This window comes from Myotis nattereri (genome assembly GCF_964212035.1).
Source record: "Myotis nattereri genome assembly, chromosome: 11".
NCBI lineage: Eukaryota > Metazoa > Chordata > Mammalia > Chiroptera > Vespertilionidae > Myotis > Myotis nattereri.
In genome coordinates this window covers 62,073,644-62,092,656 of record NC_138086.1, presented here as the reverse complement: position 1 = coordinate 62,092,656, position 19,013 = coordinate 62,073,644, and the positions used below count along the sequence as shown (strand labels likewise).

Here is a 19,013-nt window from a genome sequence, read left to right as displayed (position 1 = left end):
ACTACTAGGCCAACCATTACTGGGTTTTCTTCTGGAAACAGGGCCTGGGCCTTGACTTTTGATGTACTGGCCAGAGAGGCGAGTGCTTGGGTGTGCTGGGTTCGGCAGGTCTGTGAGTGGAAAACTGTAAGGAAAGTTACGTGGTCTCTACGAATGGGGACAGTATTGCTGTTTTCTTATGTTTGTATCAAGTGCAAAGAAATATAAGAGAGATAACTGGCCTTGTGTGGCACATGTTGGGGGGGGGCAGATGCCCCCAGCAACTAACTGCCCTAGACAAAACTCTTCCCTACTGCGGGTCACGGCCCCCCTCCTCCCCTCCCCCAAAGCTAAATGTGCTGCTTGGAAACCTAGTTCCTTCAGTGATTCCCTATTTCAAATAAAAGGATTTAAGTTGACGTATGACCACGTGAGCACATAATACAGCACATTATTGTGGCATTTGGAGCTGAGACCCGGGCGGCTTCGCCTGTGATTACGTTTTCTAGATTCTCTACAGAGAGGCTCCCCCCCCCCCCCCCATGCACCCACCTCCTCCTCTCCTTCCCCTTCTCCGGAGAGTGCTCTCCTAGCGGGTTGCAGTTTTCAGCACTCATGGAGCGGCTCTGGGCCAGCTAGCCGATGGGACTCGAAGCCACGCCAGGAGGATGGAATTTATTTTAAGGTATTTCCGTTGATTGTTCATATCTAGAGTGAGTTATGGCTGTGAGAGACAAAGGTCAGGCGAGGAGACCCTGGTTCAGGGACAGGACCCTCAGCCCATCTCTTCCTTTGTTTCTCCTTTAGAACCGAAACCATTTGAAAGATCCCCAGTAGCGCCTCAGACTGAGTTTAATTCCCTGAAAAGTGTCTGGGGGTGTAAAGGAAGGGGCACTTGGGTGCTAGTTGGTGGGCCTGGTAGCCTCCGGTGCTAGTGTGGCTTTGTCCACTACAGCGGGGCTTGAGACCCGGAGCGGAGCCCCAGGCGGAGGGAGGGTCCCGAAGTGCCCACGCAGGTTAAGGTGGCCAGCGCTGCTCTCCCAGGCGACACTGCCTGGAGGGGGTGGACGCTGAGTGAAGGAGAAAGAGAATCGCTGCTCCCCCCATTGCTGCTGTTTGCCGGTGAGGGATGGTGGGCTAGGGCTGACCAGGGCAGCAGGAGCAGCTGGGAGAAGGAAATCAATGAGTGTGCAGATGCGCTGCCATTTTATTGATGATGCTTCAGGCCACTTTGTTCAGTGCTGGGTTGCAGAATGCGATTTCTCACACACGGGATGGAAGGAGCTGGACCCCAGGACACGCCTTTGTTTCTCCGCACACCCTCTGCCCGGTAGGGGTGGAGAAGGACAGCTCGGATTTAGGAGAGGCTTGGGGTGGCCAGCGTGCTGGGTGCCCAAGAGCTCTGTTATTCGAATGTTGGGGAGACAGAGGGAAGAGGGAGTCTGAGCTGGGTTTGGGCTTGGTAATGAGGGTGGCCCGGCCACCCGCCGCGGGCCTGGAGAGTGGGAGAACTGGCTGGGGCACTGAGGGCTGGAGGGAGTCCGGAGGCAGAGTCCGCAGGAAGCAGAGGCAGACTTTTCTCCGGCCTCCGAGCCCCAGAAATGGTGCTGCAGCCGGAATGGAGGCAGATGAGAGCGAAACTGTGTGCTTCCAAATTACTGGGAAAGCCCTAACTAATTGGGCTTTGGGGACCCAGCGCTCCTGGGAGAGATGGGAACTCCAGGATAAGGTGAGGGAAACTTCGCTTTCCTCCCCTCCCAGAGCTCTCGGAGCAGAAGAAAGGGGTGCCTACCAAGTCAGGAAGGCGGTTTGCCCCGTGACTTTTTTAAAAAAAAAATCTTATTTTTTCTTTCTACTTGAAAAAAATCAAATGAAGCTTACCCTACTTGAGTGGGATTTATTCCCTAGAATGGAAGGGCTGCTCCACCCTCCCCCTCTGCCAGCCTCGGCAGTAACATGTTTAACTGAGGCCGTTTCAAGTGCTCTAAAACACCCCTTAGAAATAAAATGTAAGCTTTAATTGCTGTTCAATTACTTGTCAGCATTTCATTTGATTTATGACCCAGTTCTGGCGCATTTTTGACCCAGTTAAAGACTCATAAATAATATAGTTTCACTAGAAAGAACAAGAGAGGGAATAGAGGTTTGTTAAAGGCATCTTTTTATTGTTGCTTCAGTACTAGCGAGCAGAATAAGTATCTAAGGGAGGGCTCTCCAGCCGGTTCTGTACAAAAGTGTGCACAGTGCGAGGAAACCAGCAGCCACATACAGAGAGCACCGGCTTTTCCTCCAAGGAAAGAGCTAGGGCTACTGTTACAGCTAAACTGTAGCTATAAGAAAGCTTAGCCCCTTTTCACCCTCCCAGCGCCAGCCTCACCCTCACAGGCAAGTGTATTTCCTCATGAACTTTCCTCCCCATTTGGGGGTTTTGATGCCTCTTCTTGCCAACAGTCCTTCCTCACCTTGGTCCCTGGCTGCCCAGCCAGCGCTCCAGCCACGGTGGCCTCTCAGACACTTCACAAGAAGACCCCTGAGAAGGCAGCAGCGTGCCCTCGCTGATCCAAATATTCTTCTAGTGCTGAGAACAGGGTTTCTTCTGGTCCCCGTGGGCGGGAGGCTGGGAGCACGGGGACTTGGGGGGAATTTGGGGAGCCATGGAGTCTTCTTAGCAAAGAAAACCTCAGTGGTTTTGGTGGAGCCGGGTGCATGGCTGCGGGATTTGCCTGGAAAGGACACAGCAGCAGCAAAGGGTAGTTTCTGGCCATGAAACATTGACAGGAGGGATTTTCCTCTTTAAAAGAAATAAACAAAAAATGACCTTTAGCTGTTATAAATTAGTATCTTTTAATCACCTCACCTGCCTTGTTTCAAAAACCAACACTTTGGATTTCAGCAGAGAGGCCTGAACCCAAGGCGCCAGACTCCAGCCTTGAGGTCCGAACCCCGCTTCTGCCCGCGGCAGCCCGCGCCCAGAAGCCACCCGGGCCCCGTTCCTGTCCCAGCTCTCCCCGGCTGCCCGGCTGCCCGGCTCCCCAGCTTGGCGGGTCCAGCCCCGCATTTTGCCCAGCACAGTGTTGGCGCTGGTGGAAAGGTGTGCGCCCCGGGCGCTCCAGCCCTCACCTCGGTGCCCTCGATCCCGCGGCCGGGCCATCCCTTCCCTGGCAGGTCTCACAGAGATCTGGCCGTCCCTGCAGGCAGCTGGCTGAGTTGAGAAGCGTGAGAGTCGCGTCAGCAGTTTGGAGGAGAAAGTGCGGGTTGATTATTGACCCACGCCTTCTTTCTTCAAATGCCACATCGGACCTGGACAGTTTGAAGAGAAAATGCCGCCGAGCGGATTTCTGTGGCCGGCTCTCGCCTCCTACGCGGCCCGGCTCCCCCTTTCAAGTTGAGCTGCTGCAATATGCCATAAGGAGCAAGTGTTTGCTGTTTTGTGCTCTGTTTACAGCTTTGGGGCGCCGAGTCATAAATCTTGCCCAGCCATAAATGACAAAAACCATTGGTATGCATGAGGCCACCCTGGCCCGGAGTGCTTTTTGATTTCTCCCTTCTCCCTTGGCTTTGTTTTTGCTCTAAGGTGACACTTTGGCTCCCTGACAGTTTAAACATACTACTTATATTTTTAACACCTTCCTTTGAGAAGGACCGGCCGTTGACACCTTAGAATTGCACGAAAGCTCCATTTCTCCCTTTTTGTCACACACATACCCTTGCAGGGTTCACTTCTGAATCTGGGGAGTTGAGCGAGGAATGGGAGGGAGGGAGACTATCCTCCTTAAAGTTGTGGAAATATCGCGGGCACATTCAGGCCTTTCCTCAGCTCGGCTTCCCTGTGTGCCACTGACTAGGGTGGGGGTGGTACCGTGGATGTCGGTGGCTGTTGGGGTCAGAGCTTTATCAGTCCTCCCCTGTGAGTGGCCTGCATGTTTGTCCTGTGACCCCGCACACAAGGGCTGGAGGCCCAGGTTTCTGGAACCTTGTGCGTACCTGAGCCTGGGGCTGCCCATTTCCTGGCCCCCCACCGTGCATCTCCCGGCTCCTTCGCTCCCGGCTGCCAGGATTTCAGTGTTTCTGCCTAGAAACATAACCACGGGCAGCCCTGTAGGCTCGTGGGGAGGTCTCTCGAGAAAGGAGGCCCTATCCGAGCCCCCCAGAGACTGGCTTTGTGGTTCTTGGATTAGGGGTGGCAGGTGAGGGCAACCGCCCGAAGTCTGGGGGACTCTCTCTGGTTCTTGTTCTCCTCGCCCCTCAACTGGAAGTGTCTAGGGCAGAGGGTGACACGGTTTCTCAAACGGCTTCCTAAGAAATAGAACCCGGCGAGAGACCCCTTTGTGAGAGCCCGTTGTCCTCATTAGCATAATTTTCCTGGACTTTAGTGACGCCCAGGAGCGAGGAGAGGGAGGGCGTGGGGTTTGGGGGGGAGGCTGCCCTCCTCCCGCCGCCGCTGAGCTCCCCACCTCGCTCCCGGCCCTCCCCTCGCTCAGCCCCATCCCCCACGCGGGCCCGCCAGCCCCAGCCCCAGCCGCCTCGGTCTCCCCTCCCGCCCGCCCCCAAACCCCCCCGCCCCCCGCACCCCCTACCAGCCGCTGCTCCGCGTGTAATATTCATAAGAAACATACCCAAGTCGGTGCCACTAGCCCAGGCGGAGCCCCGCGCGGCTAGCGCTTATCTCCGGGCCACGGCTGCTGCCCTCGGGAAGGGCAGGGGGCGGGGGTGTGGGGGAGGGGAGGGTGGGTGGGGTGGGTGGGAGGGGGGGTCCAAGCCGCCCCAGTCCGCCCTGGGCGAGCGGTGCCGGAGCAGCGAGGCGGCCACGCTCTGCGCCTGGGCGCCTGGGCCTCGGGGTCTCCCTCCCGCCCGCCGTCTCGGCTGATGCCGAGGCTCGGTGCCCATCCCGCGCCGAGGGGACCCGGCCGGGCCGCCGAGCCGGGCCGGGGCCGGAGCCCGAGCCCAGCCTGCGCTCGCGGCGCTCGTCAGAAGTTAAGGTAAGCGGGGCCGCCGCCGGCGCTCTCGGCGCTGAATGGCGGAGTGTACGTCGCGGTGATTTATGGCCGCAGACTTAGATCTCGGTTCAAGAAGAGTTCACAAGCCCGAGCTTCCTTCCCGGCAGTGACTGATACCCTTACACTTCGAGTTCAGGCCGCGTTCCCGTCCCCGCCCCCACCTCTGCCCGCTCCCCTAGCCCAGCCGCAACTTTCCGGGGTTGGGAAGGGAGGGAGGGGTGGACAAGGGGCGCTGGGGGCTCGTACCCGCGTTCCCAGTCACACTCGGGGTGAGGGCAGGCTAAGGAAGGGGCGGGAGTGGAAAGAGAGAGCGGTGGCTGAAGGCAAGAGGTTGAAATTTGGGCAGATCTTCCGGAGAGACAATGGGGCTTGCTTCCCGCACTCAACTCAGCCTCTTCAACTCTCAGCTCTCGCACCTGGGGGCTACTGAGACAGATCTTCTCGGAGGAATCTGCTCCTTCCCCAGCCCTTGTTTGGGGGTGCAAAGCAAAGTTTCCTGGCTGGCAAATCTCCAACTTCTTTACTAGGTTGTAAACTTTGGGGGCTGGGTTGGGGGTGGTGGACTGTGTGGGCCCCAGCTGGTTATCTGCTGACCTTAAACAATAGGAAGCGCTTTAGTGAGGTCTGGGAGGTGAATTCATATTTTAAGTTTATGTGGGTTGTTGTTTGCTCTTTGATTTTAAAAGGTATTTTTGTTATTTTACAACTTGACAAAAAGACTTAGTAAACAGCAGGCCGGTGTAGCTTATGATAATGGGTTAGCAATTCACTTGAAATAGTGCACATTCAAAATCAACTTAATTTTGTTTTATCTAATATCTTGCTGTTCAAGTGTCTGGAGTAATTTTCTTAACCTGACGTTTTATTTTACACAAGCCTAGTATCTTAAAAATTTATGATGGCAGACATTAACACTGCCAAATGTAATAGGAACTGTTTTCAGTGAAAGAACAGGAAACAGACGTTAAAGGGCTATTCAGTTTTAAATTTTATTTGATCATTTATTTACTTTTGATTTTGGTATCTGTAGCTTTCTATCTCCAAAAGAGAAACAATACTCCAGGGCTCAAGATCATGCACAATGGCTCTGGATAAGGGATGCTGTAATTTTTAATTGAGGATCTGGAAAATTAATTGTGCTTGTTTTCCAGATGTTGGTCAGATTGTTGGTTTAATAATGAAATTCAAAGGAATTCGTTATTGAAGACAAAATTACAGTGTAATCATCACTAGTAGATGCTTATTACATTATTTTTTTTTTTGGTTAACAAAGTGCCTGCTATTCCTGGAAAACTTGAATAACTTCAGGACTCAAATACACAGAGTTGGGGGTGTGAAGTGTAAACCATTTTCTTCATGAATTTGTCATTGTAATTTTCTTTAAATGGTCAGATGCTAACATTCTGAGTGTGTCAGAGTGTGACTGTGAATATGTGAACTCACATGGAACTTTTCTGAGCAGAACCAGAGGTTGACCATGCAAATGTTGGGGGTGGGGGGGCGGGAACAGATTTCACTTCTGCAAACTGCTTTCTAAAACACAAAACAAAAAAAGGCTTGAGAGGGCTTTCCATTGCTTTTTAGATTTCCAGGGTTGCCCTTCACTTGGTGTTTCTGAAGCAGGTAAATAGGCCAAGTAACAAATATCAACAACAGCAGCACACAAAGATCAGGGAACTCTGGCAGGATTTTATGGCTTGTGCTCCCATCCCTCGTCCAGAGCCAAATGACCCCCATACATCAAATTACATAGCAGTTTCTAAGACAGAACCTATTATCGTTAAGTTGGAAGGAGAGTTCAAGCCGTGGTCATGGAGATGAACGCTGGTTTTTCAGGTTCCTGGTGGGTTGTTTTTTTCTCTAATCCATCATGTTTTAACAGGTAGAATTTGATAGTTGCTTGAGTAACAGCACCTCAGAAAACCCAAGGCAGGAGGGTCTGGGGACCTTCTTCAGCGGCGGAGGAGAGGTGGGAGTGGCTTGCTGGGACATGCCTGAGAAATAGGAAAAGGAGAGGAGTAAAAAGCTGTCCAGGATCTGAGTTTGATTTGCTGGAGTGGGTGTTGGTGGTGGTCCCTCCTCACACAGGATATCCCATCTAAAGTTTTCTCTCTCCCCTTCTCAGCCACAGGGGCTCCTTTGGAGGTGGGCCATATCCCTGCACAAGGGAGAATAACTGCCTAACAATCTCAGCTTCTGAAATTCAGTAGGGTCGAGTAGGGCAATTACCTGAACATTTTTTGTGCATACCTCTCTTTGGTTCTGGAACATCCAAAATGGGGGTGGATGGGACATCACTCCCTGTCAGGGCTCTTTTGGCAAATACAAGTGGTAATGCGAGAATTGGAGAAAGAAAAAAAATTGGTGACTCCCCTTGGCCTCCTTGCCCCTTCTCCAAAATTTCCAGAGGGAGGGGGACCTGGGGCTCGCTGGCGGAGGTGCCGGAGCACAGAGGAGGGGACACCCTGAATTTCTTCTTCCTTGGAAAAGAAGGATCCCAACCCCGTCCCTTTCTAACCCATCAGGCCTTTCTTCTTTTGGACTCCAGCTCCCAGCCCTCACTCACTCTCCTCCTCTCTCCCCGGAAAACCCCCCAACTCCAGACGCAAGTTAAGCAAATATTTGTAGCCGCCAGTAAATTCCAGCGGCTTTTTATAGCGCGACTCTCTGCGCCCGGGGCCAAGTCGTGCAGCTAAATATTGCTGACCACTTTTTCTTTTATGGCTTTCATGTCACTTAGCTATTGAGAGTAAGATGGATTTGCGCGGAGCCCTCACCGCGCGATTCTCACCCCCCCAGGTCTGCGCGGGGCAGCCATTGGCGGCGGAGCGTCACGTGACCGCGGGGGCGTGCCAATGTGCGCCCTCACGGGAGTCAAGCCCCTGTCAGAGTGTGTGATCAAGATCGTGAAACAACGCGATGCAAAAAGCGACCTACTACGACAGCTCCGCGCTCTACGGTGGCTACCCCTACCAGGCAGCCAACGGGTTCGCTTATAATGCCAGCCAGCAGCCATACTCGGCGTCCGCCGCTCTGGGCGCGGAGGGCGAGTACCACCGACCCGCCTGTTCACTCCAATCACCCGCCAGCGCTGGGGGCCACCCCAAGGCGCACGAGCTGAGTGAGGCATGTCTGCACACCTTGAGCGGGCCGCCCAGCCAGCCCCCAGGCCTGGGCGAGTCCCCCCTGGCCCCGCCACCGCCCCAGGCTGCGCCCCCTGCCCCTCAGCAGCCTCAACCACCTCAGCAGCCCCCTGCGCCAGCTCCTGCCGCGCCCCCAGCCCCATCTTCAGTCTCCCCACCTCAGAATGCCAGCAGCAACCCCACCCCTGCCAGTGCGGCCAAGAGCCCCCTACTCAACTCGCCCACCGTGGCCAAACAGATCTTCCCCTGGATGAAGGAGTCTCGGCAGAACACAAAGCAGAAAACCAGCGGCTCCAGCTCAGGTAAAGGGGTGCCTTCTGGAGGAGGGTCCTCTGGCCTGGCTCCAGGTTTCCCAAGCCAGCTCCAGGCACAGCCAGCACGGCTTGGAGCGCTGGAACATTTCCAAGGACCCACTGCTCCTCCACTCTATCCTACACAGGTTTCCAGAGTCTTTGCAACTAGGGAGGTGACAGGACTATGTATGTGTACAGAAACCCCCAGAGAGACCAATGGAAGTCTCTCTGGACTCCCCCAAGAGCGACTGGGCCTAGTGAGTTTGGAATCACTTCTTCTACTCTAGGAGTTAGGACCTTTGTGCAGAGCAAACATGAGCTCTACTTTCTTTTTCGTACAATTCCTTATTTTTAGTGCAATAGTGACACCCACCCCACACTGCAATGTGTCAGAGTAAAAGCAGGTCTAATCACCCTCCAATTCAGAATCAATGCTTTGCTTATAATCAGCCTATTTTTAATTTTTGCTCCAGTAGATGGAGTGGCTGCCTTGCCTTTGGGAAGGCCCCCCTCAGACTTAGCACAATGAAGGCAGCCAGGATCTCCTCTGGGAGGGGATTCAGACTTGTCATCCTAATGGGAACCACATGGGCATCCTGGAACCCGACTCCAGGGGATGATAGGCCCTAGGCCTTAGGGCTTCCCAGTATCCCAGTTACCTTTGCCCCTGCCTTCTCCAGTTGCCAGTGCTCTAGTCTGAGAATCTGGGACCTTCCTGCACTCGGATATGGGGGCCAGGGAGGACACTATTAGTAGGCAAAGCTGGGGCAGGCTGCTTGATGACATGAGAAACCTAATTAGTAGGACCCAGCATCAGGGGCCTGGGCCTCTCCACCAGAAATGGATACTGTTGATGGGTTCTCTTCCTTTGAGCAGAGAAGTCCTCCGGATTGGGGCTCCTGCTCCACCATCTCCACTGGGGAAGTTATGTGTCCAGTTGAGGCAGCTGTCCACGCAGACAGACAGTGACTGGAGGAAGGGTTTATTGAGTGTATATTAGGTGGCCCACATTCCAGTGAGTGTGAAGGGAATGAAGGTGGTGAGACCTGCCCACAGGGAGCTTGTAGTCATAGGCCTGCAGGCCCAAAAAGGAGTCGGAAAGTGAATAGCTCAGGAAGGAAGTACAGACCAGGAAGGCAAACTGGGGGTTCTGCTTTTCTGTCCTTGACCCCCTTGGAGACGCCTATGATTTGCAATTTGACTGAATGAGGGGCTACCTACCAGCACTGTTTCCCACTAGGATGGAGGAAGCATGCACTTCCTCCTCACCCTTTCTGGGCCCTGACAAATAGAGGGCACTTTGGGGTTCGTAGCAAGGAGGGGTCTGGTTGGGGAACAGCCCCTGACACCACTCTTCCTCTCTTCTGTCCCGGCAGGGGAGAGCTGCGCAGGCGACAAGAGTCCGCCTGGGCAGGCGTCCTCCAAGCGGGCGCGCACGGCCTACACCAGCGCGCAGCTGGTGGAGCTGGAGAAGGAGTTCCACTTCAACCGCTACCTGTGCCGGCCACGCCGCGTGGAGATGGCCAACCTGCTGAATCTCACCGAGCGCCAGATCAAGATCTGGTTCCAGAATCGCCGCATGAAGTACAAGAAGGATCAGAAGGGCAAGGGCATGCTGACGTCATCAGGGGGCCAGTCCCCAAGTCGCAGCCCAGTGCCTCCAGGCGCTGGCGGCTATCTGAACTCTATGCATTCGCTGGTCAACAGTGTCCCCTACGAGCCCCAGTCGCCCCCGCCTTTCTCCAAGCCCCCCCAAGGCACCTATGGGCTGCCCCCTGCCTCCTACCCCGCACCTCTGCCCAGCTGCGCGCCCCCGCCGCCCCCACAGAAGCGCTACCCAGCTGCAGGGGCAGGCGCAGGGGGCACACCCGACTATGACCCGCACGGGCATGGCCTCCAGGGCAACAGCAGCTATGGGACCCCACACTTACAGGGAAGCCCCGTCTTCGTGGGGGGCAGCTATGTGGAGCCCATGAGCAACTCTGGGCCGGCCCTCTTTGGCCTAACTCACCTCCCCCACGCTGCTTCGGCTGCCATGGACTACGGGGGTGCTGGGCCGCTGGGCAGCGGCCACCATCATGGGCCTGGGCCAGGGGAGCCGCACCCCACCTACACGGACCTTACCGCCCACCATCCTTCTCAGGGAAGAATTCAGGAAGCCCCCAAGCTCACCCACCTGTGATGGTGGACTCGGGGCTGCGCGCCAGGAGAGTCCCCCGCCCCCCCTACACCTTTCTTCTTCGTTTGCTTTTTTTGTTTTGTCTTAAGGTTCTCTCCCTGCACCTCCCTTTTCTCTCTCTTCCACCCCTTTCCATCCCCTCCCCCCGTTTTGTTTTCTTTGGTAACGCGTTTTTATAGTTTATGTGACGTAGCAATCTTGGTTGCTGGAATGGCTGTCAGTATCAGTAGCGATATTTATCTCCTCCCGCCCCAGGTCGGCCGCTGGCCCGCACCCTTTACCTTCTCTACTCTTTGATCAGAAACAGGGTATATGAACAAATTTTCTAGCCGAGTTCTTCAATGTGAATTTGTTCGTACATTATGGCTCCCGAGGGGAAGCAATTACTTTTTTTTTAAATTTTAGTTTTTTTATTGCACTTCTTGTAAAGAGCGAGAAAAAAAAATCAAAGGCGCTTTGAAACAGGGGCTCCCTGTGTGAGGATGACTAAGTGTACGTCTTTCCGTGTGTGTATGCTGGTGAACAGTCAGATTTATTTATATTTTTTTTGCAAGCATTGAATAATCTAAGTTTTAAATATTATTTATCCCCATCCGTTCGTATTTATATTAAAGAAATTCTGTACCCTGGTTGTTCAGAAGGTTTCTTGGGCCTTTTGTTCAATGGTGTATTGGCGTACATAGGAAATTTTTTATTTGAAAGGGAAATGTAATTTCTTTATAAAAAAAAACGGTAATGATGCAATAATACCAGAGAGGATCCAGCTTTCGAAAACAGTGATTTAAGTTTGTAACATCCGGCGAAACTGAAGAGAACAATCTGTAAACGCGAAAAATGCTAGATTTGTTTGGAGAGTTCTACATTCCTTGCTGCTCACACTCTGAGAAACAAAACAAAAAAAATAAATAAAAGTTTTTATTCTGAATAATATCCGCGTTCGGAAGGGGTTCTTTGGCCGAAGATGGGGTTCCTCGTGGAACCGAGGCGGAGGCGACGGCCGGGCAGGCCGAGGCCTCCCTGCAGCTCGGCGGGGGCCTGGCGGGGCCTGGCCCGGGAGCCCGGCGAACGCTCGGGCGGCTGCAGCCGCGGAGACGCCGGCGACGCCGGGGGCCAGCCCGCTGCGCTGCCTGGTTCCCAGCTGCCGCGGAGCCCGGGCGGGCGCGGGGGCTGCGGAGAGCCGAGTGCGGGAGAAACAAAGGCAGCCGACCCGGCGCGGCGGGGGGCGCACAGGTGTCGGGCAGCCCCGCCAGGGACCAGGCGGGCTGCCTTCCTGTCCCCGACCATCCTCCGGCCAGAGCGGACCAGCTAACGCCTTAACCTGGGAAATCGCCAGCCGCAGAGGGTGTCGAGCACTTTCGGGGAGCAACCGGACTCTCCGCGGATGCTTCGCGGTCCTTTATCCGGCGGAGGGAGAAAAGAAGCGCTTCTAAAATGGCCATGGGGAGCGAGGCGGCTCGGAAGAGACTGAGGGGCTCACCCAGTCTCCATCACCAGAAGGGCTGGGCCCTTCCCTGGATCCTGCAGCCCCAGCATCGGCTTCCTCTCGGAATGAAGGATTTGGCATTCCCTGGATTTATTTCCTCTCCTTCTTCCCTCCTCGCTTTTTTTTTCTGGCCTCAGGGGGAGGGGGGAGAGAAAAAGGAGATTAATATCTTTCTAATAAAAATGCATTTTAAAAAGAACTTCTTTCATTTGATGCTACAGGAGCTAAGCATTACATTTCTATTCCTGGGCTGCCTACTGGCTGGCTGGAAAGGCAGAGACAAGCGCAGGAAAGGGAAGCGTTTTCATCTTCAGAGTAAAGAATTGCTCAGAGAAGGAACCAAATTCAGAGAGTGCAAACCTCAGAACTGCATGCCCATCAGCATCCCACCTCCAAGCTGGAAGCCAGGAACCACCTGCGTCTGGCGATCAGGAGCATCTGCTGTGAGAAATAAATCCCCCTTCTCCTTGGATTCTATGTTTCTGAGGCAGAGGTGGGAGGTGTCGCCATTTTGTTTGCATCCAAAATATCCATCTTCTGGCCTCTGTCTCCCCCTCAGAAGCTCACTCAGATGGTCTGTAGAAACAGGCACTGGAGCCATGGCTGGGCCTGCAGGAGCTGCTTTTAGGAAACCGCCTCACGGTTTTTTAAGAAAAAGAAAAGGGTTCGGAAGATGCAAACCTGGGCAGCTGTAAAGATCTGGGTGTTTCTGTCACAGCCAGAGGTGCTTTCCCCACATCTGTCCTGAGTGCTTTCTAAGGAGTTTATGGAAGAAGTGGATCAGCACCCACCTCACACCGACCTCCGACCTCCGTGCTGAAATATGGCAAATCTCAGAAACATGGAGGCTGGAAAAGCAGTCTTTGTGAGGACTGGAGCTGCCGCCCTTCTGGTTGTTCATATCTAAGCTAAGCAGGATGAACAGCTGCAAGAGTCCTCTTTTAAGTAATAATTTAAGAGAAGTGCATACAATTAAAATTACCTGGGAAAATAAGGAACAGTGTGGAGAGGAGATGGGGAGGGAGAAGGAGAGGAAGAGAGAGAGAGAGAAAGAATGAGAGAGAGAGAGAGAGAGAGAGAGAGAGAGAGAGAGATCCTCAGAGAGGAATAGTGTTCTGAGATACCACCATTGGAACCCATTTCTAAAATCTACTCTTTAGCTGAGGGAGGACTGGTTTGGAGGCTTCCTCCTTCCTCCAGGGCAGAGATTTTTAAATGAGTCTCCAATATGATTTTCCACATCTTGCCAGAGACATTCATTGTGGCTTTCAAAGAAAAAATATCGATCTCACCCTTAGCTTCCTAGATATTAAAAAGAAATCCTTATTAAAATATCTCCTGAGTTAAAGTAATAGATTCGGAGAAGATTCTTGTGTTGAATGGCCAGAGAAAAGGGTTTTCTTCCAGATGGTATTTGAATTAAGGCCGCTGAGGCAGCAGAAACCTCTCACCCACGCAGCCCCTGACAAAGCCTCGGTGATGTGGGAGCAGCTACGCTCCCTCTTGGAGCTCCCCCTCCCCTTAAGTCCTCAATATTTTCTGGTAAAAGCAAATGCCAAAAGCTGCCACCCCAGAGTCCGAAAAGCACTTTCCTAAAAGCAGCCTTATAACTCCTTCCGCTGCCAAAAAATATCTTTTAAAAGACTAGTTTTCCTTGTTTACTTGCGTTTCCTGCTCTCCTCTTTGCTGGGCCACATTTGATCTTGGAAAGAGCTCGAAGCTGAAATGTGTTCTTAAGGGCCAGAAGCTGTCAAGGCTTTTGGTGAGCAAGATTGATCGCACCCAGACTTCCTTCAGAGCTTTGTTTGGAATAAAAGCAAGAAAACTGAAAAACCTCACATTTTCCAACATAGCATCTCTATCTGTAAGGCAATGCTCTGGGCTAGTCAACGATGGAGGGCACTTTATATCAATTTCCAACCCAAACCCCCTTTGATGCCGGCCTCAGAGATGGAATCCTCTCCCTGCGCCTCGCTCGGCCCTGCTTGTTTTCTACATTGGGTTTTCTCTCCCGCCAACCTCTCTCTCCCCAGCCATCAGAATGATTTATTTTCCTGCCACTGGTGCCTGCTGGCCTGGGGGAGCCTGATCACTGGGTCCATTTCAAAGGAAGCGAAGGCGAATCCTCCTCCTCAGGGTTTGGGGGAAAAGAGATACCCTCCAGTTTCCCTCAGCCTCCTCCCTTCTTTCTGGCTTGGTGGATTTCTAAAAAGTTATTGTTTGGTACCTAAGGGTGTTGTCTTTTGAACCCTCCAGCACAGTCCAAGATACGCTCAGTCTCACATCTCCAAATTCGGGGGGGGGTGGGGTGGGGGGGGGTGAAGAGAGAGAGAGAGAGAGAATGAACAGAGAAAGAGAACCTGTATAATTCTTCCTTGGGTCGCCCTGTCTCACCTGCGGTGCTGTTTCCCACAACAGAGCCCGAGTGCAAACATCCCTGGTGGCCAAGGAGTGGGAGACAATTCGGGCTGCTAGAGCACTCACTGCTTCTGAACCAACAAGCTCCCAATCAGAGCGCCAAGGAGAAGAAGGGAAGGAAAAGAAAGGAAAGAAAGAAAGAAAGAAAGAAAGAAAGAAAGAAAGAAAGAAAGAAAGAAAGAAAGAAAGAAAGAAAGAAAGAAAGAAAAGGAACAATCACCTTCTCCCTCGCTGCTGCTAACTTCCCACAGACTTCCTGGAAATACTCACCGCGCCCGAGCCCTATGGGTATGAAACCCAGAATGCCAGGAGCCGCACACCACTGCGCTGCTCTGCGCTGCTCTGCGCTGCTCGGGGCAGCATTTCCTTGGCTGGCCGCCGCCCTGGCTACAGGGATTTGAACACATGGACCTGGGGTTGTTGTCTCGCTTGGCACATGCATCTATCTCTCGAGCCACTCCTGAAAAGTTGATGGCGCAGGAAGCTCGGAGAGCAGCCTCGCGTTTTCCGCTTCCCCTGGAGCCAGACGCAAAGCTGCCGCGGAAAAGCCAGCTAACAATGGGCCGGGTCGGGTCTGGGGGCGCGGGACTCCGAGCTGGGCTTTTGGAGGGGGGCGAGGGCCTGCGAGGGTGGGGGGAGAGGAGAAGTGGACAGAGGAGAGACAGGGAGGGGGAGAGGAGAGGAGGGGGGGGGGAGAGGAAAAGAAGGAAAGAGGAAGGAAGACTAGGGCAGAGAGGAGATCAGTTCTGAGATCCAGGAAACGGTTTGGGAAAAGGCGGAGGAGTAAAAGGGAAATAAAAGAGGGGGGACCCCAAAATGGATCTCTCTCTCTCTCTCTCTCTCTCTCTCTCTCTCTCTCTCTCATCTCCTCTCCCTCTGCTCCTTCCTCCTGCCTTAGCAGAACTTATGTGGCTGGGATGGGGGCCCTCGGGTGTCAAAACTTTGAAGATTAATGGATTACTTTGTTAATGACTGCAGGCGTCAAACTGAGGCGCTTAAATGATTTGTGAGGTGCGAGGCGTCTTCCCGACAGTCCCAAACAATGCGCGGAGTGTGCGGGGGAGGCGGAGGGCGGCCGCCGGCGGGCCAGCAGCCGGCTCACACTCCACACTCGCACACTCACACGCAGCGCCAGGCGCACACACCAGGTCGCTGCGCCTGGGAAGGCAGGCAGGCACCCTCGCCCCCACGCACTCCCGGGCATCCCCACCCACACCCACATATATGTATTTTTGCCCAGAAAAAAGTGTAAATAAAGCCTCGCTGGCCCCCAATGAGGCGTTCCTTCCCGACTTTTTTGGATCAATCAAACAGACAGTGGCTTCTTTTGATTAAAGCCCAAATTGTCATTGGGCAGAAGCAATCATGTGACAGCCAATTCGGTCCAATTTCAACCTTGTCTCCATGAATTCAATAGTTTAATAGTAGCGCGGTCCCCATACGGCTGTAATCAGTGAATTAGAAAAAAAACACCCCAGCAGCGATCTTCTATGATAGATTTTTTTTCCCCTCCGCACTCGCCTTTTTCCCGGGCCTCGCCCCCCCAAAGCCCCTCCAGAAGAGGGAACTTTTTCTCCGAGGGGGCTCCAAGCAGAAGGCCATGAATTACGAATTTGAGCGAGAGATTGGTTTTATCAATAGCCAGCCGTCGCTCGCTGAGTGCCTGACATCTTTTCCCCCTGTCGCTGATACATTTCAAAGTTCATCAATCAAGACCTCGACGCTTTCACACTCGACACTGATTCCTCCTCCTTTTGAGCAGACCATTCCCAGCCTGAACTCGGGCAGTCACCCTCGCCACGGCGCCGGCGGCCGCCCCAAGCCGAGCCCCGCGGGCAGCCGCGGCAGCCCAGGGCCCGCCGGCGCCCTGCAGCCGCCCGAGTACCCCTGGATGAAGGAGAAGAAGGCGGCCAAGAAAACCGCGCTGCCGCCCGCCTCGGCCACCGCCGCCGCCGCCGCCGCCGGCCCTGCCTGCCTCGGCCACAAAGGTCAGTGCACAGACCTGGCCCCCAGTCCCGGGACCCCGCTCCCCGCCGGGGCTGCCCGGGGAGCGGTTCTGGGGGGAGGGGAACGTGGGCTGGGAGAGAAGGAGGAGATGCTTGGCTGCCTTCCCTTCCTCTGTGGGCTCAGGAGTGGGTTTGATGGAGAGAAGAGGCATCCTGCGCTCCGCAAGGAGACATATATATTTTTAAGAAGGGGGGAGGAACTTTCCCTAACTTGTGTAAATGTGGGATGATTTATTTGAGTTGGAACTGACCTCCTCTTGTCTAGTTGTCCTAGAGTTTGGCTTTTTGACAGTAATGAAGAGTGATAGATCGCTCTTGCTCAGCTAAGCAGCTGATGCATTAATTATAAATTGTGGTGTGGCTAATATAAAGTTTGCTCCCGGATGGAGAGGTTGGGGGGAGCTGCAGGCAGGAATCGGGCGGAGGTGGGAGAGATGGGGTGTCCCCGGGCTGGGCTCCCAGGAAAGGCAGCACAATAGCTCTGCTGCATCCAGGGGCGGCCATTTTGTTGCCGTTGATCTTTTCTGCTATATTTATTCTCCAGTGGACTAACCCCACTCGGACCCCTCCGCCTCCAACTGTGCGCGTGTCTCTCGTTGGTTTCCCTTTCCGCAGAGTCCCTGGAAGTGGCCGATGGCAGCGGAGGGGGCTCCCGGCGCCTGAGGACGGCGTACACCAACACGCAGCTTTTGGAACTGGAGAAAGAATTTCATTTCAACAAGTACCTCTGCAGACCCCGGAGGGTGGAAATCGCGGCGCTGCTGGATCTGACTGAGAGACAAGTGAAAGTGTGGTTTCAGAACCGCAGGATGAAGCACAAGAGGCAGACCCAGTGCAAGGAGAACCAGCACAGCGAGGGGAAATTCAAAAGCCTGGAGGACTCGGAGAAGGTGGAGGAGGACGAGGAGGAGAAGTCGCTCTTCGAGCAAGCCCTCGGCGTCTCGGGGGCCCTTCTGGAGAGGGAAGGCTACACTTTCCAGCAGAACGCCCTCTCCCAGCAGCAGGCTCCCAACGGACACAATGGCGACTCCCCGAGTTTCCCCGTTTCGCCTTTAACCAGCAATGAGAAAAATCTGAAACATTTTCAGCACCAGTCACCCACTGTTCCCAACTGCTTGTCAACAATGGGCCAGAACTGTGGCTCGGGCCTAAACAATGACAGTCCCGAGGCCCTCGAGGTCCCCTCTTTGCAGGACTTCAGCGTTTTCTCCACAGATTCCTGCCTGCAGCTTTCAGATGCAGTCTCGCCCAGCTTGCCGGGCTCCCTCGACAGCCCTGTAGATATTTCAGCTGACAGCTTTGACTTTTTCACAGACACACTCACCACAATTGACTTGCAGCATCTGAATTACTAAAAACATTAAAGCAAAACAAAGCATCACAAAACAAAAACCCCTTTGACCAGGTGGTTTGGCCTTCTTTTATTCTGAGAGTTGATTTTTATTTTATTTTTTACCCTCTTCCTCCTCTAAATGTTGGAGATTTTCTGTTTAGCGAGTCCCCCGACCCAGTCTCAGAGGCGTCTTTTACAGGTTACTTTGGAGTTTTAGTTGTTTTAAATCTAATCCAACACCCCCCTCTGTGATTTACTGAAAGCAATATATGAGGCCTGCAAGAAAGTGACCATACAACTGTATCTTCACTTTCTTTTTATTTTTGTATTACATTAGGATGCATTGTCATGCGTATTTTTGGTAGAATAAATTCTCCTTTGCTATAAGCAGCTTTCTTATTTTTTTTCTCCCCCTCCTTTCTCAAAGCTCCTAATGGTTTCTTTTTCTCCTTTTAGTCTAACTTGGTAAATAAAATTCTGGTCACAATTCATCTTCTTTTTCAATTTTAATATATTTATTAAGGGGGCATGTTCAAAATTTTCAATAGACGGCATCAGAAAAGAAATCCAGAAAATGGTTAGGGCATCTGAGAAGTCTTTCTTTCTTTCTTTCTTTCTTTCTTTCTTTCTTTCTTTCTTTCTTTCTTTCAGGGGAATGGATTTGTTTTTTCATTGTAGAGGTTCAAGCCATAGATGTAACTTGGTCAGAGAAACAGGATGAGGAAGCCTCAGAGTTGGGCCCAGCCCAAGCTTTAGAAAGTGGAGCAATAAAGTGCCTACAGAAACCCCCAACTCCAGGGACATGGACTTTCTTGAACAAGCTACCAATCTCCAGGTCAACAATTCATTTATTTATACACGTTTGTTTCAAACAGCTACATTCCCCCCTCCCCCACCCATGTCGAACATTTTCAGTATGGCTGATTAGTCTCCCAGCTGTGGATGGGTCCAGCAAACAGTCCTAAAAGACAGAGGGGGGAGAAAAAAACAACAACATAAAAACAATGATGGTCACTGGCTGGAAAATACACCTCAGAAAGGCTTCTTTCCAGCCCTCCGGTTCAGTCATTCGAGGATTCTTTTTATTACTTTTTCAGGGCCAGAAAAATCAATATTTCATTCTTAAATCTGTTTATATGGCAAATAATGGGGCATTAAAGCTTTGAAGTCAGGTTAGCCAGT

The 19,013-nt window shown here is 52.9% G+C and overlaps 2 protein-coding genes and 1 long non-coding RNA gene across 3 annotated transcripts; 2 read left to right on the top strand and 1 right to left on the bottom strand.

The window, feature by feature from the left end:
- Positions 1 to 2,126: 2,126 nt before the first annotated feature.
- LOC308527451 lies at positions 2,127 to 5,005 on the bottom strand. Its single transcript, XR_013996611.1, has 3 exons — positions 4,596 to 5,005; positions 3,100 to 3,279; positions 2,127 to 2,770 (listed from the first exon to the last, which is right to left on the bottom strand). It is a non-coding gene; the product is annotated as an uncharacterized lncRNA (long non-coding RNA).
- A 2,890-nt stretch (positions 5,006 to 7,895) lies between these two features.
- Positions 7,896 to 10,594, top strand: HOXA3 (homeobox A3; the record flags this gene model as incomplete). The annotated part of the gene is made up of 2 exons (XM_081102752.1): positions 7,896 to 8,421; positions 9,789 to 10,594. The coding sequence occupies 2 exons, from the start codon at positions 7,896 to 7,898 to the stop codon at positions 10,592 to 10,594; spliced, it is 1,332 nt and encodes a 443-aa protein (XP_080958878.1).
- A 4,868-nt stretch (positions 10,595 to 15,462) lies between these two features.
- HOXA2 (homeobox A2) lies at positions 15,463 to 17,931 on the top strand. The gene is made up of 2 exons (XM_081101659.1): positions 15,463 to 16,480; positions 17,114 to 17,931. The coding sequence occupies exons 1-2, from the start codon at positions 16,093 to 16,095 to the stop codon at positions 17,851 to 17,853; spliced, it is 1,128 nt and encodes a 375-aa protein (XP_080957785.1). The 5' UTR covers positions 15,463 to 16,092; the 3' UTR covers positions 17,854 to 17,931.
- Positions 17,932 to 19,013: the final 1,082 nt, after the last annotated feature.